This window comes from Panthera uncia, assembly GCF_023721935.1.
Source record: "Panthera uncia isolate 11264 chromosome B2 unlocalized genomic scaffold, Puncia_PCG_1.0 HiC_scaffold_24, whole genome shotgun sequence".
Taxonomy (NCBI): domain Eukaryota; kingdom Metazoa; phylum Chordata; class Mammalia; order Carnivora; family Felidae; genus Panthera; species Panthera uncia.
In genome coordinates this window covers 99,530,839-99,555,383 of record NW_026057580.1, presented here as the reverse complement: position 1 = coordinate 99,555,383, position 24,545 = coordinate 99,530,839, and the positions used below count along the sequence as shown (strand labels likewise).

General features: G+C 36.2%; 1 protein-coding gene across 2 annotated transcripts in view; it reads left to right on the top strand.

The window, feature by feature from the left end:
* EPM2A (EPM2A glucan phosphatase, laforin) overlaps window positions 1-24,545 on the top strand; it is a 108,720-nt gene that overhangs the window by 33,823 nt on the left and 50,352 nt on the right. For both annotated transcript variants that reach the window (XM_049654480.1, XM_049654482.1), the window contains exon 2: window positions 5,311-5,485. In XM_049654480.1, coding sequence (XP_049510437.1) covers window positions 5,311-5,485 — 175 coding nt within the window. The remainder of the gene's footprint in view (window positions 1-5,310; window positions 5,486-24,545) is intronic.

Here is a 24,545-nt window from a genome sequence, read left to right as displayed (position 1 = left end):
CAACAAACCAGCTCTTTGTTTCATTGATTTTCTCTAACGTTTTTCTGTTTTTAATTTCATTGATTTCCATTCTTATCTTTATTATTTCTTTACTTCCATTTGCTTTGGATTTATTTTGCTCTTTTTTTCATAATTTCTTGAGGGGGAGCTTAGATAATTGATTTGAAACTGTTCCTATTTTTACTGTATGCATTTTTGGACTATAAATTTTCCTCACAGCACTGCTTTAGCTATGTCACACATAGTATTTTGATACATACTATTTTAATTTTCATTCATTGCAATGTGTTTTTAATTCCTTTGAGATTTCCTTTTTGACCCATAGATTATTTAGAAATATGTTGATTAGTTTTCAAGTATTTGAATATTTTCCCATCATCTATTATTGATTTCCAGTTTGATTCTATTGAGGTCAGAGAAAACACTTTGTGTGATTTAATTCTAAAGTTTTGAGATTATCTTATGGTCCAGGATATGATTTAGCCTGGTATATGTTCTGTGCACACTTGAAAATGTGCATTCTGCTATTATTGTGTGGTGTGTTCTATAAATGTCAATTAAATTCCATTGGTTGATGGTGTCGTTGAGTTATTTTATTCCTTGCTGATGTTCTTCCTAGTTTTTCTATCAATTGTTGAGAGAGAGTGTTGAAATTTCCAATATAATTCCCAACTTGTCTATTCTCCATTTAATGGTCTTAGTTTTTGTTTCACATATTTTGCAACTCTATTTTTTGGTACATACACATTAGAATTCTTATAGCTTCTTGATAGGTTGATACTTAAGATTTGTTTTTATCCATTTAAATTCAAGTTAGTTAAACAGTGTAGTATTGTTTTTTTTTTTTTTTTAACATCAGATAATTTCCTTCTCTATCTCTAGTAATTTTCTTTGCTGTGAAGGTTCTACTTTATATGATATTAACATAATCACTTCTGCCTTCTTTTGATAAATGTTTACATGGTATGTCTTTTGCAACACTTTTACTTTCCATCTTGTATATAATTTGAAGTGAGTTTCTTCTAGATATCATACAATTGGTTCTTTTTTTTAAAAGTTCACTCTGCCACTCTATTTTAATTGGTGTATTTAACCTATTTAACTTTAATGTAATTATTGGTTATGTTAGGACTTAAGTTTGTCATTTTATTTTTTTCATTTTAGTTTTCTCTGTTTTTTTTCTCCCCATGTGTTTTTCCTACCTTTATATGCCATGTATAGTACATATTTGAACATTTTTTAGAATTTTATTTTTATTTACATACATCATACATACATAACTTATTATAGTTGATGGTGTCATTATTTTGAAAGTTTGAATAAAGTGGAGAAATCTTACCTTCCTTTTTATCCTTTTCCCCTTCTTCATAGAATTGTCTTAAATATTTCCTCTCTATACATGTAGAAACATATCAGGTAGCATTATAATTTTTGTTAGAAACTCAAGAGGAGAAGAGAAGTCTATTGTTTTTACTCCTATATTTGCTTATTCTGTTCATCCTTCCTGATGTTCAGTGATTTCTTTTCTGTTTATAGATCTTCTTTATAGGCTTCTTTTGAGAAGCCTACTCACATTTGAATTGTTCTCCTAAATTGTTATGTTCCTCTGGCTACTTTCAAGATTTTTTCTTTGTTTTTAGTTTTCAGAAATTTAATTATGATATGTAGTGGCATGGATTTCTTTATTTTTCCTGTTTGGAATTTGCTTAGCTTCTTGAATCTGTAGTTTATGTTTATTGGCAAGTTTGGAAAGATTTTAGACCTTATTTTCTCAAGAATTTTTCAGCCACACACTTTCCTCTCTTTTCAGGATTCAACTGCATGAATGTTAGATGTATACAGCAGTTTTGTTTATTTTACAGTGGTTTTATTTATTATAGTCAAAACCTAGAAACAACCCAGCTGTCCCACAGGTCTCTAAATCTGTTCTTTTTTTCTGTCTATTTTCTCTCTGTTGCTTTGATTGATTAATTTCTGTTGTCTTGCAGCTTGCTGATTCTTTCTTTTGTCTGCTCCACTGTGTTCTTGAGCTTATCCACTGAGGTTATTATTTCAATTGTTATATTTTTCAGTTCTAAAATTTCCATTTGGTTCTTCTTTACGTCATCTATTTTGTGTGTGTTTGTGTGTGTGTGTGTGTGTGTGTGCGCGTGTGCGTGCAGAGACTTTCTAATATTTTCATTTGTTTCAAATGTGTTCTAATGGGTTGTTGAAATTTAAAATCCTTTTCAGATAATTCTAACATCTCTGTCATTTTGATGTTGGCATCTTTCAAACATTTAAAATTTTTATTTAGCTTGAGATCTTTGTGATATTTGATGTAAGGAATGACTTTCTGTTGAAATGTGGCCATTTTGAGGATTATGTAATGTGACTCTGGATTTTATTAAAATCTTTGGGTTTAACTGGATTCCTCTAACACTCTCCGTTAGGAGGGTGGGAGTGCTGCCTTGTTACCCAGATTCCCCATCCATTGACAACTGAAGGGATTGACCTTATTATTACTGAGTATGGTGGGAGTCCCAGCTTTCTTAAATTTTTTTTTTTTTTTAACGTTTATTTATTTTTGGGACAGAGAGAGACAGAGCATGAACGGGGGAGGGGCAGAGAGAGAGGGAGACACAGAATCGGAAGCAGGCTCCAGGCTCTGAGCCATCAGTCCAGAGCCTAACGCGGGGCTCGAACCCACGGACCGCGAGATCGTGACCTGAGCTGAAGTCAGACGCTTAACCGACTGAGCCACCCAGGCGCCCCAAGGGAGTCCCAGCTTTCTAGTGGCCTCCACTGATACCTTCTTGGTGAAAGAAATAGAAATGTTTTATTACTTCTCCTGAAACATGTGTGTCTAAAAATGAGTATTTCCAAAAATTAATTATAGGGATGAGGTGGTTGATGTTATGTAAATAATTTTTCTTGAATATTTTAATTTATGTATATTTGAGCTCCTGAATAATTGTATTTATTTAATTTGTAATATTTAAATTGTTGTAAGTCTATTGTACTGAACAGTGGGAGCCATAGGTATTATTCCTTTATTAAACCAAAAAGTAATACTTGTGCTCTGTGACAAATCGAGTGAATTCACAATAATTTAGAGTAAAATGGTCCGCCCCATCCCAACTCCATTCTCCAGATGTAACTACCTTTAACAGTCAGACCCTGTTTCACCCAGTTTTTAGTCTCTATTTACAGTTTTATTCATGTTTTTCCACCTCATTTACTCACTCCTGGTCTTTCTCTCCAACTTATTTCTGTACATCCTTTGTAAGCTTATCCTTCTCTATCTAGCTATTAAATGTTGGGATGCTTTCAGACTTTGTTCTAGAAACCTTTTCTTCTACATCAATATTGTTTTTCTTTGTCACTCATCTATCTCCTTGCCTCAGTTGCCACTTCGATGACTCATAAGCTTATTTTTCTAGTTCAGATCTCTGGTCTGTCAAACCAATTATGCCAACTCTGCATGTGACATCTCCTTTTGTATCTAAATGGCACTTCAAGCCCCATACAAAAACCAGACTAGTGATCTTCCCTTCCAACCTCTTACAGATTTCACATCTTAATGAGTGGTACAACTCTATATTGAGTTATATTTGCCAGAAGCCTAGAGTCATTGTTGCTTCCCTTTTTCCTTCACCTCCCATACCCAGTTAATCCACCATTCCTGTGGCCTTTCCCTCCTGAATCTGCCCACTCCTTCCCTTTTCTACCTCCAGGCTTTCATCATCTCCTGCCTGGGCTAATGAAGTCCTTTCCTAAATGGACTTTTTCTGCTTTAATCTCATTGCGTTTGAATTAATTTTTTACTCTGTAACAACAGAGATACTTTCAAAATAAAAATTTGGTCATGTTACCAGCCTACTTAAAATGTTTCATTTTTTTATTGCTCTTACAGTAAATACCCAAATCCTTAACATGACTTAGCATAGTGTGGATTGTGTACTTGACAATCAGTAAGTATTTGTGGAAAAATGAATAGATGAACTTACATAGTTTAGAGTGTTTGCTATTAAAATAGTATTGTTAATACATGTATCTCTATATATCATTTTTTACTCTTGTTATATTTCTATTTGATATATTTTTAGAAATGGGGCTGCTAGTATGGTTTGTTTCTCATCTATTAAATATCAGGGGTAAAGGAGAAATTGGTGTAGTGCTTTGTAGTCATCAAGAGAAAAAGAGAAGTCTGATCTAAGAAGATCAGTGATGATTTATTAAAGGAGCTGTCTTGTACCTTCTATTGGATTGGGGGGGGGGATTATATCCCAAAGAATTGCCCAATGACTTAAGGACTTTTTGTTTTTGACATTTTATGCCAAATAACTTTAGGTAAAATGTTTTGTAAGAGAGAGAAAAGAACAAATGAGTCAGATTTTCATATTTGTAACAAATGTGACTTATTCCTATTTTTATTTTGCTTACATGTTTTTCTTATTAAAGACAATATATGGAAACTAGGTTGTTTAAGGAAAGGCATGATTTGAAATAGGGTGGTCACATAAGAAGGGTGAATAGAAGTAATGTATGAATTGTAATTTTCATAGAAATAAAGGATCTGTTTACTAGTGTAATAGATACTGGGCAGAATGTGATGTAGACAAATAATGTTTTCAGAGACATGTTCTTCCACCTCTGTCTCTTTTGGTTTACTCAATGGAAGGAAGGTGGCGGTGCTGGTGCTTGTGAAGTAGGTAGAAAACAGGATGAAGGTCCTGAACAGGGGCCTAAAAGATGGGGGACTAGGAGTATCAGTTTGCTACTGGTGCTGCATTTACTAGTTTTATGACCTTGGGCAAGGTAGCTAATCTCTATGATACTATGTGTCCCATCTGAAAATAGTACTAACCACTGATTTACATGCAAAGTAGATTGGATGAGATCATTTGTTTTATTATTTATTAATGTATTTATTAAAAAAAATCATTTGTTTGAGATGATACTAAAATGCTTTATTGCTGATTTTAGTTATGAATTTGCATACCAAAAGATAAAAAGGCTGCAAAATGACTCACAACGGGCAGTTAGGGCAGTGAGAGGTAACCATAAAAGCCTGAGAGTTAATATGCTTCTGGAAATCTGCATTTATTCAAAGGGAGCACAGAACTCTGTGAAATTCATATGTAACTCTACAAATTTTTTTTCTGTTTCTCCCCTCACTGTAGCCTATTTTGGTTGATACTGAAATGTGTAGATTAAGCAGCTTTATATTTATTTTCTTCTTCCTATTAATTTTGCATCAGCTACTTTGTGGCTGTTTAAGCAAAACATTGATTTAATTTCTCTGTTTGTCATTTCTTCTTGTTCCAGGCAATGGACCTCACCACGACCGTTGCTGTACTTATAATGAAAACAACTTGGTGGATGGTGTTTATTGTCTCCCAATAGGACACTGGATTGAGGCCACTGGGCACACCAATGAGATGAAGCACACAACAGACTTCTATTTTAATATTGCAGGCCACCAAGCCATGCATTATTCAAGGTAAAAATAGTGCCATGTTTATAAGCATAGAAGTAGGACGAGAGGTAGTATTAGGACAATGGAAGTGTTTACTGTGTTCAAAACAGCAGTGTCTCCCTTTGGGGAGGCATGTGGGCCTGCAGTACCTTAAGGAGATAAATTATAGTGAATCATTGTGTGAGCTTTTCTGGTTCTAGATGTGAAGGATCCTTTTTATAGAATTCTTTTATTAATTACATAAACTGCCATCAACGTATTTTGACCAGACTGTAGTTGGCCAGTCTTTGTACTCACATAGTGGATCCTAGACCAGCATGTATATCTTTTATGCTACTGACCAACAGTGAAACAAAAACTGGTGTCTCTTTATAAAGTTTTATTCAGATAAACATGTGTAAATACAGACATAAAACTAGATCAGATGTGATCATTTGCTATACTATTTAATAATATATTTATTTTTTGTGTATGTAATTGTTAGGTCAGCAATATTTGCCATAATAAAAATTGAAACACTAATGAGGCTGCTAACTAAAAAGTAAGGTTCAGTACACTTTCCTTCATTTCCACTCATCAGAAGTACTTATTTCCAATGATTTTATGGTTAGTTTTTCTGGAGGTTAAATCCAAGTCTTAAATAATATTCCTATCGTGTTATCAATTCATATAATGTATCAATTTAAAAATAGCTATTATTTCCTATCTGTGGCATGAGAGAGATTTAGCTCACTTCTATTTGTTCTCTTTCCCCACTGCCAATCCCTACCAGCTCATTAAAGAATTCCTTTGTTATTTGACTTCATAAAAATTCTGTTTCTCGACCCATAAATTTTTGACAGTGCCTCTTGATTTCCTACTGGGTAAGTCAGGGATTTATTGTCCCCATATTTTCCTCCACATCTACTTCCGCCTGTTAACTCCTACTGTGCATTACTTTCACCTTCTCGGGGTTTATAGAATTTACACTTCATTTACTAAATATAAGTAAGTCTTTTATAGTTTGATGATTTAAAAATGGAAACCAATATTCAACATTTAAAATATCATGTAAATACTATTTATTGTGGATCATGCAGTGTTTGTATCATAGACAAAGAGAGACATTCTCATCTTCTTAAAAACTGTTGCTTTGGGGCTCCTGGGTGGCTCAGTGGGTTAAGCGTCCAACTGCAGCTGGGTCATGATCTCACAGTTCATGAGTTTGAGCCCCACATTGGGCTCTGTGCTGACAGCTGAGAGCCTGGAGCCTGCTTCAGATTCTGTGTCTCCCTCTCTCTGTGCCCCTCCCCTGCTCGCTCTCTTCTCTCTTTCTCTCTCTCTCAAAAATTAATAAAAAAACATAAAAAAACACTGTATTGCTTTGAATGAGAGATATAATTAATACAAACAGGGTTGTGAGTGGTAATATGAGTATAACATTTCATCATGGTGTTAGGGAATTCATGTTCTTCTTGGACACACCATTCCTGTAAATCCATATGCTAGATGTTGGCCTTGCTGATGGATTGGAAGCAGAGCATGAGGAAGAGAGGAGTTAAGCATGACTTATGGCGTTATGGTCTGAAGAACTGGATTAATGGTATTGCTGTGTATTGAGATGAGGAAGACGAGATGAGAAGACTGGAGTATGGATTGAGATAACAATTCTGTTGTTGGCATATTACATTTGAAATGTAGGTTAGATTGCAGAAAGGAAATCAATTTGATATCTGGATGTTTATGGAGAGGTTGGGAGCGGACAGATAAAATTGGGGTTATCATCATCTGGGTGACTTCTAAGTAATGAGTTTAGATGGAATCATTTAGTGGATGAGTGAAATATAGCAGAGTAAAAGAAAATAAGGGAAAATAATAAGCCCATGGATCCATACAATTTGGAGATCAAAGAGAAGAGGATCCAGAGAAGAGAACTGAAAAGAAGCATCTGTTGAGATGTTCTGACCTTTAATGAGGATGTGTTTATGAGTTATTTTTCATTTTTCCTAGACCACAATTGCTGAAGAGTCGTGTCTTAGGATCTAGGGATTTTCTTCTACTATTTGATTATTCCTCTTCCTTCATTGTTTTTGTTGTATCATTAAAAACCTTCCCTAGATGGATTTTGGACCTCTTGGATTTATATCTTTTGTTGTTTTTGTTGAATATCACATTTTCTGTTTAAATTTAACATCTCAGAACTAGATAGGAAATTTTTTTTCAATTATTGTCAAGTTAGCTAACATACAGTGTATACACTGTGCTCTTGGTTTCAGGAGCCGATTCCCGTGATTCATTGCTTACATGCAACCCTCAATGCCCATCATCCATTTTCCCCTTCCCCCTCCCCATCAACCCTCAGTTTGTTCTCTGTATTTAAGAGTCTCTTATGGTTTGCCTCCCTTTCTTTCTGTTTGTAACTATTTTTCCCTTCCCTTCCCCCATGATCTTCTGTTAAGTTTCTCAAGTTCCACATATGAGTAAAAATGTATCACATCTGTCTTTCTCTGATTGACTTATTTCACTTAGCATTATACCCTCCAGTTACATCCGTGTTGCTGCAAATGGCACGGTTTCATTCTTTCTCATTGCCAAGTAGTATTCCATTGTATATTTAAACCACATCTTCTTTATCCATTCATCATTTGATGGACATTTAGGCTCTTTCCATAATTTGGCTATTGTTGAAAGTGCTGCTATAAACATTGGGGTACATGTGGCTCTATGAATCAGCACTCCTGTATCTTTTGGATAAATTCCTAGTAGTGCTATTGCTGGGTCATAGGGTAGTTCTATTTTTAATTTTTTGAAGAACCACCACACTGTTTTCCAGAGTGGCTGCACCAGTTTGCATTCCTACCAGCAGTGCAAGAGGGTTCCTGTTTCTCTACATCCTCGCCAACATCTGTTGTTTCCTGAGTTGTTAATTTTAGCCACTCTGACCAGTGTAAGGTAGTGTCTCAGGGTGGTTTTTATTTGTATTTCCCTGATGATGAGTGATGTTGAGCATCTTTTCATATGTCTGTTGGCCGTCTGGATGTCATCTTTGGAAAAGTGTCTGTTCATGTCTTCTGCCCATTTCTTCAGTGGATTATATGTTTTTTGGGTGTTGAGTTTGTAAGTTCTTTATAGGTTTTGGATGCTAACTCTGTATCCGATATGTCATTTGCAAATATCTTCTCCCATTCTGTCAGTTGCCTTTTAGTTCTGTTGATTGTTTCCTTTGCAGTGCAGAAGCTTTTTATCTTGATGAGGTCCCAATAGTTCATTTTTGCTTTTATTTCCCTTGCCTTTGGGGACACCTTGAGTAAGAGGTTGCTGTGGCTGAGGTCAAACGGTTGTTGTCTGTTTTCTCCTCTAGGGTTTTGATGGTTTCCTGTCTCACGTTTAGGTCTCTCATCCGTTTTGAGTTTATTTTTGTGTATGGTGTAAGAAAGTGGTCCAGTTTCATTCATCTGCATGTTGCTGTCCAGTTCTCCCAGCACCATTTACTAAAGAGACTTTTTCCCTTGGATGCTCTTTCCTGCTTTGCCAAAGAGTAGTTAGTTAGCCATGCAATTTGTGGGTCCAATTCTGGGTTCTCTATTCTATTCCATTCGTCTATGTGTCTGTTTTTGTGCCGATACCACACTGTCTTGATGATTACAGCTTTGTAGTAGAGGCTAAAGTCCGGGATTGTGATGTCTCCTGATTTGTTTTTCTTTTTCAACATTACTTTGGCTATTTGGAGTCTTTGGTGGTTCCATATAAATTTTAGGATTGTTTGTTCTAGCTTTGAGAAGAATGCTCATGCAATTTTGATTGGGATTGCATTGAATGTATAGATTGCTTTGGGTAGTATTGACATTTTTTTTTTAATTTTTTTTTTAACGTTTATTTATTTTTGAGACAGAGAGAGACAGAGCATGAGCGGGGGAGGGGCAGAGAGAGAGGGAGATACAGAATCGGAAGCAGGCTCCAGGCTCTGAGCCATCAGCCCAGAGCCTGACGCGGGGCTCGAACTCACGGACCGCAAGATCGTGACCTGAGCCGAAGTCGGACGCCTAACCGACTGAGCCACCCAGGCGCCCCTAGTATTGACATTTTAACAATATTTGTTTTTCCAATCCATGAGCATGGAATGTTTTCCCATTTCTTTGTGTCTTCTTCAATTTTTTTCATAAGTTTTCAGCATTCAGATCTTTTACATCTTTGGTTAGGTTTATTTCTAGGTATTTTATGGTCTCAGTGCAATTGTAAATGGAGTCCATTTATTGATTTCTCTTTCTGTTGCTTCATTATTGGTGTTAAGAAATGCAACTGATTTCTGTACATGATTTTGTATCTGCAACTCTGCTGAATCCATGTATCAGTTCTAGCAGCTCATGGGAGTCTTTTGGGTTTTCCATGTAGAGTATCATGTCATCTGCAAAAAGTGAAAGTTTGATTTCTTCTTTGCCAATTCAGATTTCTTTTATTTCATTTCATTGTCTGATTGCTTTGCTGAAGCTAGGACTTCCAATACTACGTTAAACAACAGTGGTGAGAGTAGACACCCCTGTCGTGTTCCTGATCTTAGGAGGAAAGCTCTTAGTTGAGCATGATATTAACTGTGGGGTTTTCATGTATGTTTTTTATGATGTTAAGGTATATTCCTTCTATCCTGACTTTCTTGAGGGTTTTTATTAAGAAAGGATGCTGTATTTTGTCGAATGCTTTTTTCTGCATCTATTGAGAGGATCATATGTTTCTATTAATGTGATGTATCACGTTGATTGATTTGCAAATATTGAACCAGCCCTGCATTCCAGGAATGAATCCCACTTGATCATGGTGAGTAATTCTTTTAATATACTGTTGAATTCAGTTTGCTAGTATCTTGTTGAGAATTTTACATCTGTGTTCATCAGGGATATTGGCCTCTAATTCTCTTTTTATGTGGGGTCTCTGTCTGGTTTGGGAATCAAGGTAATGCTGGCTTCATAGAATGAGTCTGGAAGCTTTCCTTCCATTTCTATTTTTTGGAACAGCTTGAGAAGGATAGGTATTAACTCTGTTTTAAATGTCTGGTAGAATTCCTCTGGGAAGCCATCTGGCCCAGGACTGTTATTAATTCAGAGATTTTTGATAACTGATTCAATTTCTTTGCTGGTGATGGGTCTGTTCAAATTTTATATTTCTTCCTGTTTGAGTTTATTTTTTTTATTTAAAAAAAAATTTTTTTTAACGTTTATTTATTTTTGAGACAGAGAGAGACAGAGTATGAGCGGGGGAGGGGCAGAGAGAGAGGGAGACACAGAATCGGAAACAGGCTCCAGGCTCCGAGCCATCAGCCCAGAGCCTGACGCGCGGCTCAAACTCACGGACCACGAGATCGTGACCTGAGCCGAAGTCGGACGCTTAACCGACTGAGCCACCCAGGCGCCCCTCCTGTTTGAGTTTTGGTTGTATGTGAGTATCTTGGAATTTGTCCATTTCTTGCAGGTTGTCCAGTTTGTTGGTGTATAATTTTTCATAGTATTCTCTAATTATTGTTTGTGTATCTGTGGTTTTGGTTGTGATGTCTCCTCTTTCATTTGTGATTTTATCTATTTGGGTTCTCTTTCTTTTCTTTTCGAGACATCTGGCTAGGAGTTTATCAATTTTGTTTATTTTTTCAAAAAACCAGCTCTTGGGGTGCCTGGGTGGCGCAGTCGGTTAAGCGTCCGACTTCAGCCAGGTCACGATCTCGCGGTCCGTGAGTTCGAGCCCCGCGTCAGGCTCTGGGCTGATGGCTCGGAGCCTGGAGCCTGTTTCCGATTCTGTGTCTCCCTCTCTCTCTCTGCCCCTCCCCCGTTCATGCTCTGTCTCTCTCTGTCCCAAAAATAAAAATAAAAAAGGTTGAAAAAAAAAAAAAAAACAAAAAACAAAAAACCAGCTCTTAGTTTCATAGATCTGTTCTACTGTTTTATTGGATTCTATATTGTTTATTCTGCTCTAATCTTTATTATTTCTCTTCTTCACTGGCTTTGTGGTTTCTTTGCTGTTCTGCTTCTAGTTCCTTTAGGTGTGCGGTTAAGTTTTGTATTTGGGATTTTTCTTGTTTCTTGAGCTAGGCCTGGATTGCAATGTATTTTCCCCTTAGGACTGCCTTTGCTGCATCTTGGATTTGTATCTTATCTGGACTTTTTAAATATATTTTCACCTCTTGGTTTTATTGATTTAAATTTTGGAGACTTTATTTTATTTCTTCCAACTCAACTAACTTTTTTCCTTAATTTTGATAATTGTATTCTTAATTTTCATGGACTCTTATTTTGTTATTCCCTTATTGCATATTCGTTTATTCTAGTTTGTGAATGGATATCTTCTTGAGTTTTTCTTATAATACTATTAAGAATGATTTGAAGTCCTCCTATCTTACTGGAATTATCTTGTTTCCTTCAGAATCAGTTGTTCTCTTCTCGTTTGACCTTTCTCTTTTTTGTCATTAGTTTTAAAACATTGTTTTTTGTTTGTTTGTTTGGTTGTTTGTTGTTGTTTTTTTTCCTGAGAGAGAGACAGAGCCCAAACCTCAGAGAGACAGAGAGAGAGGGAGACACAGAATCTGAAACACGCTCCAGGCTCTGAGATGTCAGCACAGAGCCTGACATGGGGCTTGAAGTCACAAACCACAAGATCGTGACCTGAACTGAAGTCAGACCCTTAACTGCCTAAGTCACCCAGGTGCCCCTTTTGTTGTTGGTTTTAAATATAACTGGAAATTTGTAGTTGTTCACATTTATTAATGGAAAGAGTAGGTTGATTATTCAATTTGATGGGTATGAGTTTCCTCTGCTATTACTAGCTTCTAATCCTATAACAGTGTTGGCACAAGCTGTGTGCATGTGGGTAGATCATGTCTCCCTGAGTAGAACAGAAGCAGACAATCAGCTTGGGCACTATGGCTACCCTACTCTGCATGAAAAGGTGAGGAGGACCTGTGTGGGACACACCTCTCACTCTGAGAGTCTTTGCTCCCCATATAGATGTTTCAGTTTTTTTTTTTTTTGAGAGAGAGAGAGAGGGGAAGAGGGAGAGTGGGAGAGAGGAAGAGAGAAAGGGAGAGAGAGAATCCCAAGGAGTCTCACTGCTGTCAGCACAGAGCCTGATGCAGGGGTGATCTCATGAATTGTGAGATCATGACCTGAGCAGAAATCAAGAGTCAGATGCTTAACCAGCTGAGCCACCCAGGAGTCCCGGATGTTTCAGCATTTAAAAAAGGTATTTCTTCACATATAGTATCATAGCTGTATGGGGGATGCGTATGAATCATATTCTCACAGTTCATTCACAGTTCATACAAAAAAGGGTAAATTAAAAAATTTTCTTTAGGGGCGCCTGGTTGGTTCATTCAGTTGTTTGACTTTGGCTCAGGTCATGTTCTCAGGTTCGTGGATTTGAGCTCCACATTGGGCTCTCACTCTCAGCACAAGCTTGCTTCATATCCTGTCTCTCTCTCTGCCCCACTGCGCTTCTCTTTCTCAAAAATAAGTAAACATCTAAAAATTTTTCTTTATTAAATTTTATTTATGTTTATTTATTTTAGAGAGTGAGAGAGACAGAAGGTGAGCGAGGGGCAGAGAGAGAGGGAGACACAGAATCCGAAACAAGCTCCAGGCTCTGAGCTGTTAGCACAGAGCCCAATGTGGAGCGTGAACCCACGAACTGTGAGATCATGACCTGAGCTGAAATCTGACACTTAACTGACCAAGCCACCCAGTTGCCCCCCAAAATATTTCTTTAAAGCAACTTAGTTTTACATCGAAGTCTCTATTCTACTGAATTCTCAGATAATTCCACTTGTTATTATTCTTCTTAGGTGTGTGTGTATATATATATATGTATGTATATAATATATATACATATTTGTGTATATATGTATATGTTCAGATATATACATATATATTTGTATGTGTATATATGTGTGTGTGTGTATATATATATATATATATATAATACCCATCTGTTGAGAGTTGTTTATCATAAATTGATATTGAATTTAATCATGCTTTTCCTGCATTTTACTGTATATATTTACATCTGAGAAGGATAATAATAGGTTGAAAAAACATATAATATATATATACGAAAATATAAAACATATATAAGTAACACATACAATATAGAGCATATTTATACATGAGGTATATATGTAATATATAATACACACAGAAACACATAGCTAGATACATATATAAATGGGATAAAATTTCAGAATTATCATAGTTTAGAACTAAATAATGGTATTCTTTGTTCCTCTATTTATTTATCTCTATAACATAGATAACTGGAAACTTGGGAATAAATAACAATTGTTTATAATGGACCTGGAGCCATATCTTTACTTTTCAAGCATCCTCTTAATTTCCAAGATTTCTCACATTTCAGTTCCAGAGTCATCTACTTGAAAATCAGTTGAGTGGTATGATTTAAAAAAAAATTTTAAATTGAGGCATATTTGACATATGACATTACATGACTTTCATGTGTACAACATAATGATTTAATATTTATATACACTGGGAAATGATCACCACAATAAATCTTGCTTCCCCTGTCACTATATAAAGTTACATAGCATACATACAATATTATTGATTGTAGTCACCATGCTGTTCATGATGTCCCTATGGCTTATTTATTTTATGACTGTAAGTTTGCACTTTTAACAATTTTCTCCCATTTCACCCCACCTCCCAGCCCTCTCATATCTGGCAACTATCAATCTATTCTCTTCATCTGTGTGTTATGTTATATTTTATTTGTTTGTTTTGTTTTTTAGATTCCACATCTAAGTAAAATCGTATGGTGTTTGTCCTTTCCTCTGTCTTACTTATTTCACTCAGCATACTGTTATGTTCCGTCCTTGTTGCAAATGAATATTTGATTATTTTTTTATGGCTGAGTGGTATTCCATTGTGTGTGTATTTGTGTGTATGTGATATCACATCTTTATCCATTCATCCATTAACAGACACTGGTTGTTTCCATATCTTGGCTGTTGTGAATAATACTGCAATGAACATAGGGATACATCTGTGTTTTTGAATTCATGTTTTAATTTTTCTTCAGATAAATAACCAGAAGTGGAATTTCTGGACCACATGGTGGTTCTATTTTTAGTTTTTTTTTTAATTTTATATTTAAAATTTAATTTACTCGGCATGGAGCCTGCTGTGGGGCTCAGTCTTACCACCCTGGGATCATGACCTAAGCTGAAATGGAGAGTCAGATGCTCAACCAACTGAGCTACCCAGGTGCCCCTATTTTTAGTTTTTTGAGTAATTTCCACTGTTTTCCAGAGTGGTGACATAAATTTGGATTCCCACCAACAGTGAATGAGGATTCCCTTTTCTCCACATTCTCACCAACACTTGTTACTTCTTGTCATTTTGATAGCAACCGTTCTGACACATGTTAGCATGATATCTCATTGTGGTTTTGATTTGCATTTCCCCAATGATTAGTGATGCTTAGCATCTTTTCATGTACCTTTGGTCATCTATATGTCTTATTTGGAAAAATGTCTATTAAGATCTTCTGCCCATTTTTGAATTTTATTGTATGAGTTCTTTATATATTTTGGATATTAACTCCTTGTCAAAAATATGATTTGCAAACATCTTCTCCCATTCAGTAAGTTGCCTTTTTATTTTGTTGATAATTTCCTTTGTTGTGCAGAGGTTTTTAGTTTGATGTAATCACATTTGTTTACTTTTGCTTTTGTTAACATTATCTTTGGAGTCAGATCCAAAAAAATATTGCCAAGAGCAGGGTCAAGGAGCTTACTGCCTATATTTCCCTGTAGGAGTTTTATGGTACCAGGTCTTACATTCAAGTCTTAAATCTATTTCGAGTTAATTTTTGTGTATGGTGTAAGATAGTGTTCCAGTTTCATTATTTTGCATGAGACTGTCCAGTTCTCCCAATATCATTTATTGAAAAGACTCTCCTATCCCCGTTGTGTATGCTTGACTTCTTTATCATAAATTAATTGGCTATATATGCAAAAGTTTATTTCTGAACTCTGTGTTTTCTTCTATTGATCTATGTGTCTGTCTTTATGCTAATACCCTACTGTTTTGATTACTCGAGCTTTGTGATGTAGTTTGAAATCAAGGAGTTTGATTTTGCTTTGTTCTTCTTTCTCAAGATTGCTTTGGCTATTTGGGATGTTTTGTGGTTCCATAAAAATTTTAGGATTGTTGTATTGCTATTGGGATTTTTAAGAGATCACATTGGATCCATGGATTGCTTTGGATAATATGGAGATTTTCATAATATTAAGTTTTTAATCCATGAGCACAGAATATTTTTCCATTTATTTGTGTCTTCTTCAATTTCTTTTATCAGTGTCATGTAGTTTTTAGTGTACAGGTCTTTCACCTCCTTAGTTAAACTTATTCCTGGGTATTTTATTCTTTTTGACACAACTGTAAATGAGATTGTTTTCTTAACTTTTCTTTCTGATAGTTTGTTGTTAGTGTATAAAAACAATGGATATTTGTGTGCTCATTTTGCATCCTGCAGCTTTACTGAATTTGTTTATTAGTTCTAACTTTTTTTTTAGTAGAGTCTTTAGAGTTTTAGTGACAGTTTTACTTTGTCCTTTCTAATTTGGATACTTTTTATTTCTTTTTCTTGCCTAATTTCCTGGTTAGGATTTTCAATACGATGTTTAATAAAGGTGGCAAGAGTTGGAAACCCTTGTCTTGTTCTTGATCTTAGAGGAAAAGCTTTCAGCTTTTCACTGTTGAGTATGATGTTAGCTACAAGCTTGTAATATATGGACTTTATAAGGTTGAGGTACATTCCCTTTATTATCTACTTTGGTGAGAGTTATTATCATAAACAGATGTTGAACTTAGTCAAATTCTTTTCATACGTCTATTGAGATGATCATATGGTATTTATTTTTTGTTAATAACAGGTTTTTGTTAATATTTTGTTAATATCAGATTGATTGATTTGCAGATATTGAACCATCCTTTCATGCCTAGAACAAATATCAATTGATCATGGTATATGACTTTTTTAATGTATTGTTGAGTTTGGTGTGTTAATATTTTGTTGAGGATTTTTAAAAATTTTTTTTTAATGTTTATTTATTTCTGAGACAGAGAGAGACAGAGCATGAATGGGGGAGGGTCAGAGAGGGAGACACAGAATCTGAAGCAGGCTCCAGGCTCTGAGCTGTCAGCACAGAGCCTGACGCGGGACTTGAACTCATAGACTGTGAGATCATGACCTGAGCAGCTGGAGTCGGAAGCTCAACCAACTGAGCTACCCAGGCGCCCCTTGTTGAGGATTTTTGCATGTGTGTTCATCAGAAATATTGGCCCGTAATTCTCCTTTTTTGTTGTTCTTATTTGGTTTTGGTATTAGAATCATACTGGCCTTGTAAATTGCTTTTGGTGGCATTCATTCATATTCAAAATTTTAGAGGAGTTTGAAAATGATAGATATCAAGTTTTATTTGAATGTTTGGTAGAATTCACCAGTGAAGTCTCTTGTCCTGGATTTTATTTGTTAGGAGGTTTTTGATTACTGATTCACTCTCCTTGCCAATAATCAGTCTATTCAGATTTTCTGTTTCTTCATGATTAAGTCTTAAAAGATTCTATGTTTCTAGGAAATTACCCATTTTTCCTAGGTTGTGCTTGGCATATAATTTATCATAATAGTATTTTATGATTTTTTATATTTCTTTGGTATCAGTTGTAACTTCTCCTTTTCCATTTCTGATGTTATATATTTGTTAATATTCTCTCTTTTAAAGTGAGTCTAGCTAAAGGTTTACCATTTTTTTATTTTTTCAAAGAATCAGCTCTTAGTGTCTTTATTTTTTCTATTGTCATTTCAGTTTTTATTTCACTTTATCTTTGTTCTGAGCTTTATTATTTCCTTCCTTCTATTAACTTGGGGCTTCATTTTTTCCTCCCTTTTCTAGTCATTTAGGTGTAATGTTTGCTTACTCGAGATTTTTCTTGTTTCTTTTTTAAAAATTTAGTTAATTTATTTAAGTATTTCTTTTACACCACATGTGGGGTTTGAACTCACGACCCTGAGGTCAGGAGTTGCATGCTTCTTCAACTCAGTCAGCCAGACACCCCAAGATTGTTATTCTCATTTCTTGAGGTTGGCCTATCTCACTGTGAATTTTCCTGTTAGTATTACTTTTTCTACATCTAATAGATTTTGGTATGTTGTATTATAATTTTTCATTTGTCTCAAGGTATTCTTTTATTTCTCCTTTGATTTCTTTGTTGACTCATTTGTTCAGTAGCAGTTTGGTTCTTCATATATTTGTGACTTATTTCATGTTTCTTTTTATGATTTCTACTTTCATATCACTGTAGTCTGAAAAAATGTTTTGTATGATTTCAGTCTTCTTAAATTTATTGAGACTTGTTTTGTGGCTGAATTATGATCTATCCTGGAGAATGTTTCATGTGCACTTGAGAAGAATATGTATTTTGCTGCTTTTGAAGAGAATATTCTGTATATAGTAGGATATTAAATCCCCTCATTATTATTGTATTGCTTTCAATTTCTCCATAGGTCTGTTAATATTTGCTTTACATATTTAGGTGCTTCTGTGTTGAGTGCATACATATTTATGAGTGTTATATATGCTTGCCAGATTTGTTCCTTTATCGTTATGTAATGCCCATTTTTGTTTATTTCTTTTATTTTTATTTAATAAAATTTATTTGATTTATTTAATAAATAAACTATTTATTTATTTATTTATTTATTTATTTATTTTAATTTATTTTTGGGACAGAGAGAGACAGAGCATGAACGGGGGAGGGGCAGAGAGAGAGGGAGACACAGAATCAGAAACAGGCTCCAGGCTCTGAGCCATCAGCCCAGAGCCCGACGCGGGGCTCGAACTCACGGACTGCGAGATCGTGACCTGGCTGAAGTCGGATGCTTAACCGACTGCGCCACCCAGGCGCCCCATAAACTATTTACTTTAAAGTTTATTTTATCTGCTATCAGAAGAGCTATCACAGGTTTCATGTGGTTTCCATTTGCGTGAAATATCTTTTTCCACCTTTCAGTTTCAGTGTTTGTGTGTCCTTATGTCTGAGGTGGGTCACTTGTGGGCAGCAAATATATGGGTCTTGTTTTTCTTTTTTCCTTCAGCCACGCTATATCTTTTAATTAGAGAATTTCCTTTAAAGTAATTATAGATAAGTATGTATTTGTTGTCTTTTCTTAATTGTTTTCTGGCTGTTTGATAGTTTTTTTCTTCCTATCCTTTTCTTTTCTTGCTCTCCTCCCTTGTGGTGTGATGACTTTCTGTAGTGTTATGTTTAGATACCTGTCTTATTATCTTTCCCGTATTTGCTATTGGTTTTTGCTTTGTGGTTACCATGAAGCTTGTATATATCAATCTATCTACATATGTATCCATGTCCAAATCTATATTTCTCTATTTCTATATCTATATCTGTACCAGTCTGTTTTAAGTTGATAGCAAGTTAAGTTTGAATGCATTCTAAAACTCTACATTTTTACTACCCTCACCATATTTTATGTTTTTGATGTCACATTTGACATCTTTTTATTTTGTGTAACCCTTAACTAATTTTTTATCACTATTATTATCTTTGTCTTTTTAACTTTATGCTACCTTTTTAAGTGATTAGTCCACTTCTTTTACTACTATACTTATTTTTAACTGTGAAATTTTTACTTTCATATGTTTTCTTATTATTAATCAGTGTCCTTTATTTTTAGCTTACAGAAGTCCCTTTAACATTTACTGTAAGGCTGGTTTAGTTTTTGCTTGTCTGAAAAACTTCTCTTTCCTTTAATTCTGAATGATAATCTTGCCTAGGGTATTCTTAGTTGGAAGTATTTTTCTTTTAGCATTTTAAATATGTTACTCCACTTTCTTCTGGCCTTCAGTTTCTGCTGAAAAATCTGCTGATAGTCGTGTGTGTGTGTGTGTGTGTGTGTGTGTGTGTGTGTGTTGTCAGGACGGTACCCTTGTATGTCACAGGTTATTTTTCTCTCGTTGCTTTTAAGATTCTATTTTTATCTTTAAATGTTGACATTTTAATCATAATGTGTCTTGGTATGGATCTCTTTGGTTCTTCTTAATTGGAAATTTCTGGACTTCCTGGATCTGGATGTTTGTTTCCTTCCCCAGGTTAAGGCAGTTTTCAGCCACAATTTTTTCAGATAAATTTTTGACCCTTTCTCCCTTCTCCTTTTGGGAGCACTGTAAGAAGAGTGTTGTTTCCTCTTGATGTTGTCCTATAGGTACCTTCAGCTGTCTTTACTTTTTTAAAATTCTTTTTTTCTTTTTGCTGCTCTGTTTGTGTGAGTTCCACTGCCCTGTTTTCCATGTTGGTAATCCTTTCTTTTGTTTCATCTAGTTTGCTGTTGAACCATGCTCATGTACTTTTCACTTTACTTACTATATTCTGCAGCTCTGTGACTTTTGTTTGGTACTTTCTTATGTTCTAGGTCTGTGTTTATCCATTCTTCTTCCAAGACTGATGAGCATTTTTGTGACCTCTTTATCAGTTAGTTTACTTATCTTTGTTTCATGAAGGTGTTTTTTTTTTCTGGGGTTTTTATCTTGTTCTTTTGTTTGGAACATATTCCTGTGTTTCTTCATTTTGCTTAGCTGTTTCATTTTTATGTAGTAGGTAAAACGAATATCTTTTTCAGTCTTGAAGGATTGGTCACAGGAAGACTGGTGATGTGCTTCAGTCTGCTGTCTGTGCAGTGACCTATAGGTGGCAATCTGCCAAGCACTATCTCCCTGATGTTTCAGTTCTCTGGGGCCCAGAGACACAAGCCCCCTTGCCACCAGTGCCAGGCATTCAGGGGGAGTCCTCTGTGTGGACTGCATGCACCTGCTGGCTTTGGCAGGGCAATGGGAGAGCACTGGGTTGGGGTTGCCCGCCTGCCAGGTTTAGCAGGGCAGAGTTGTAGGGGAGCATTGGGCCAAGGCAAACCCACCAGGGTCACAGGGACAGGGTCACAGGAGAGTGTAGGGGTCTGCCAAGTGGTGCCAGCGAGGTAGAGAGAGAGTGTAAAAATTGTGCCTGCTAGCACCTCTGTCCCCAGAGACAGCTCTACTAGACCCTTACCCCTCTGGCAGATGCTTTTAAGATTAGCCAATGAATCTCCTTCGCATATGTCTAGATGTGTTTCAACCTGATGCTTTTGCACTAGGGGCTCAGAGTGAGTGAGTCTGTGCATGACCCCTTTAAGAGTCTCTTTTTACAACAGCCTTTTGGGTCTCCTGGATGTAACTCTCAGTTTCAAAGTCAGATGTTTGGGGGTGAAGATGTTAGTGAAGATCCCAAGGGCTGGGGTGGCTGAGGTGGGGCTTGAACCCCTCAGTTCTCAGGGATGTGCTTGGCATTTGTGAGACCCCATCTGCTTGTGGGTTGCTGTGCAGGGGTGTGGTTCCCATGAGACTGTGTCTCTGCCCCTCCTACCCATTTCAGTTTGGCTTTTTTATCCTTTGTGGTAGAAGAGCTGCTCAGCTAGTGTTCAGGTCCTTTTCAGAGAGAGTTGTTGTATATGTAGCTGTAGATTTGATGTGTCTGCAGGAAGAAGTGACCTCAGTGTCTTCCTACACTGCCATCCTGAAACTGCCTCCTGGGAATCTTGTTTTCCAACCTCTCCATATGATTCTTTTGGGCATACAAGTTTGAGAATATGTGTGCTTACTCCATCCAATAAAGACAGTAACTTAGAATTTGGAAGAGGAAGGTCTTCTGTGCTTTCAGCCATTTTAGTCTAACCCCCCTTATGAATTAATTCCAGCAACAATTCACCCTCATGTGAACTGGACCAGATAAAAATGCGAGTTAAGTTTCTAAGAAAAGAATTGTAAAGACATTCATATATTTCGTTATTAACTTGAAAACATCTAATTATCTGCTTGCTATATTCATCTGACTATGTATAATGCTAAAATAAGTTGTGAATTTACTGTAGCTATTGAAATAGATGCATACATATATATGTTTGCACGTATGTAAAAATAGAGATCTTCAAACTCACCCAATAATTTGTAATGTCAAACTATCATCTTTAACTTTGAATATGGGAGTGGAATTGTGCCTGCACTTTTTTTTATGGTTGCGATAAATCTTACCAGAATTGAGCTGTCAGTATCTTTCATGATGACACGTCTTTCAAGACTACAAATGTCCAACAATTAAATTTTATATAATGTGGCAAATTCAGTCACTCAGTGACAGTCATGTGGGTTGCTGCGTGTAGCCCCCATCTTTAGTGCTAGACGGTTGAAGATGGAGACCAATGATCCCTGCTCTCAGAAACTCATGTTCGTATGAAAACATATGCAGCTGCAACACAGTGTGAAAATTGTTATGCTCAAGTTGTATATGCAGTGCGATGAGGGTTGGGAGGAGAAGTGTTTAGTTCAAGGAAATCTTTATGGATAGAACTTGAATGGAAATGTGAGGGAGGACATTTGGGAGAGGGACGTCAAGTAAGGAAGATAGCAAGTGCGAATGTACAGAGGTAGGAAAGTAACATTTAGCTGAGAAAATAATTTTGTTCAATCAGGATAATTTTGAGAGTGAAAAGAGATACTTTTAATAATTAGCCTGCACAACACATTACAATAACACAACAGTACATAGGGCAACTTAGAGACCATGTCCAGAAGAGAACCTTCTGGTGCCCTCTTAAGATTCAGATCCAGAGAGAGATGCTGATAAACACTCTGGGCTTATGGATATTCTTTTATAGAAATTCAGACCCATTAGGTAATATAACTGTGTTTAGAGAGTTTGTGTGGTATATTTTAGTCTTAAAATTTAGTCAAGTTATACACATATTTAACACATTTAGTTTATCTACAAGGCTTGTAATGAAAAGAAGACGACTACCTACATCCCTACATCTCCCCTCATTTGGTCTTTCCACGGGCAACCATTTTCACATCTTAAGCAGATTATTTGCTAATTACCTTCAATGATAAATAATGTGAATATATTCCCGCTTCTTTGTTTTAGTTTTAGGTATTACCTATTGATCTCATACTGCAAAGTATGAAGATTTAGCTCTTTTTTTGGGTCTTTTTTTCTGAAAGAGATTTCACAAAATCTCTTTAAATTGTTTATTTTATTTTATTTTTTTTAACGGTTGTTTATTTTTGACAGAGAGAGGGACAGAGCATGAGCAGGGGAGGGGCAGAGAGAGAGGGAGACACAGAATCCAAAGCAGGCTCCGGGCTCCAAGCTGTCAGCACAGAGCCTCACGCGGGGCTCAAATTCACAGACCGCGAGATCATGACCTGAGCCGAAGTTGGACGCTCAACTGACTGAGCCACCCAGGCCCCCCTAAATTGTTTTTCAAAAGGGATTTGGTGAGAGTCTCACATTAAATATGTGGAATCAACTTGTCTAACATAACTTGGTAAATGGTAGCTCAATAAATATTCAATTCATTGATATCCTTTCAATTCTGTGATATCCTTTCTGTTGTTCAGTCTTCTTGACATAGTTATACAGTAATTTTGATGAGATCAGTATTTTTCATGTTTATTTGTATGCCTATGTAAATGCTATTTAATACCCCTAACTCTTCACAAATGTCTAAATCTCCTTTGAAGAATGTAAAGTTTCCAGGGTTGCTATTGAGAAGTCAAAGTCATTATGGTTCTTGATCCTTTATATTTGAACTGCTTTTTTCCCCCCTATAGAGAAGCCTGGAGAATCTTTTCATTTCTAATATTATGAAATTTCATGATGGTATGTCTTGATGTGGGTGTATTTTTGTCTATTTTTTGGGCTCTCGTGAGTAGAATTTTAAATTCTATAAACCCAGATACTTCTTTGAACGTAAATTTCTTGAATTATTTCTTTGATGATTTTTTTCTCCTTTCTTTCTGGAACTCCTAGCAGTCTCTTCTGTTTTGGACATCTTTGCTTTTTTCCCTCTAACATATTTTTTAACCCATTTTATCATCTGCTATTTAGTTTTACTGGGTTTTTTAATGTTTATTTTTGAGAGAGAAAGAGAGAGAGAGGCAGAGCATGAGTGGGAGATGGGCAGAGAAAGGAGACACAGAATCTGAAGTAGGCTTTAGGCTCTGAGCTGTCAGCACAGAGCCTGATGCAGGGCTCGAATTCATGGACCGTGAGATGATGACCTGAACCGAAGTTGCATGCTTAACATGCTGAGCCAGCTACGCACCCCAGTTGCTATTTAGTTTTTATTTCTGTTATCATCCTTTATTTTATTTTTTTTTAGGAGCCCTTCATTTAATTATTGGAGTATTCCCCAGTCGAGAAACTTGTTTAACTTTCTCCATAGAATAAACTCCCAGCCTTGTTCAGGACTGGGGAGGGAAGGGTTTTCCAGCTGAGGAAAGTGGGAAAATGAATCTGAGGGTCTGGCTGCTTCTTTTTTTATTTTTATTTTTTGTTTTTTTAAATTTTTTTTTTCAACGTTTTTTATTTATTTTTGGGACAGAGAGAGACAGAACATGAACGGGGGAGGGGCAGAGAGAGAGGGAGACACAGAATCGGAAACAGGCTCCGAGCCATCAGCCCAGAGCCTGACGCGGGGCTCGAACTCACAGACCGCGAGATCGTGACCTGGCTGAAGTCAGACGCCCAACCGACTGTGCCACCCAGGTGCCCCGAGGGTCTGGCTGCTTCTTAAACAACTTGAAAACAGTTCCCCTTATTCCTTTCACTTACTGCCTGGTGAACCCAATATCTGAGCCTGGTGGGGATTCTGTAATGTAATTCCCATCTGTTTGTAGTGTTTTCCACTCCTAGCCTTAGGATTTGGTTTTTCAGGTCTGCTAAATTGTTCAGGAATCAGTCATTTGCTTTGCAGCTTCCAGAATTTTGATCTTGTCATTTTTCCTCCTGTTCTCTTCTTTCTTGTGGCTTTGTGTGTTTAGTTTTTCACAAAATCTCTTTAGGTTGTTTTTTAAAAGGGATTTAGTGAAAGTCTCATATTAAATATGTGGAATCAATTTGTCTAACATAAAACTTGGTAAATAGTAGCTCAGTAAATATTCAATTCATTCTTTATTTCTCACATTTAGCTTGTATTCTATTCTTCTGACCCAGATCAGATT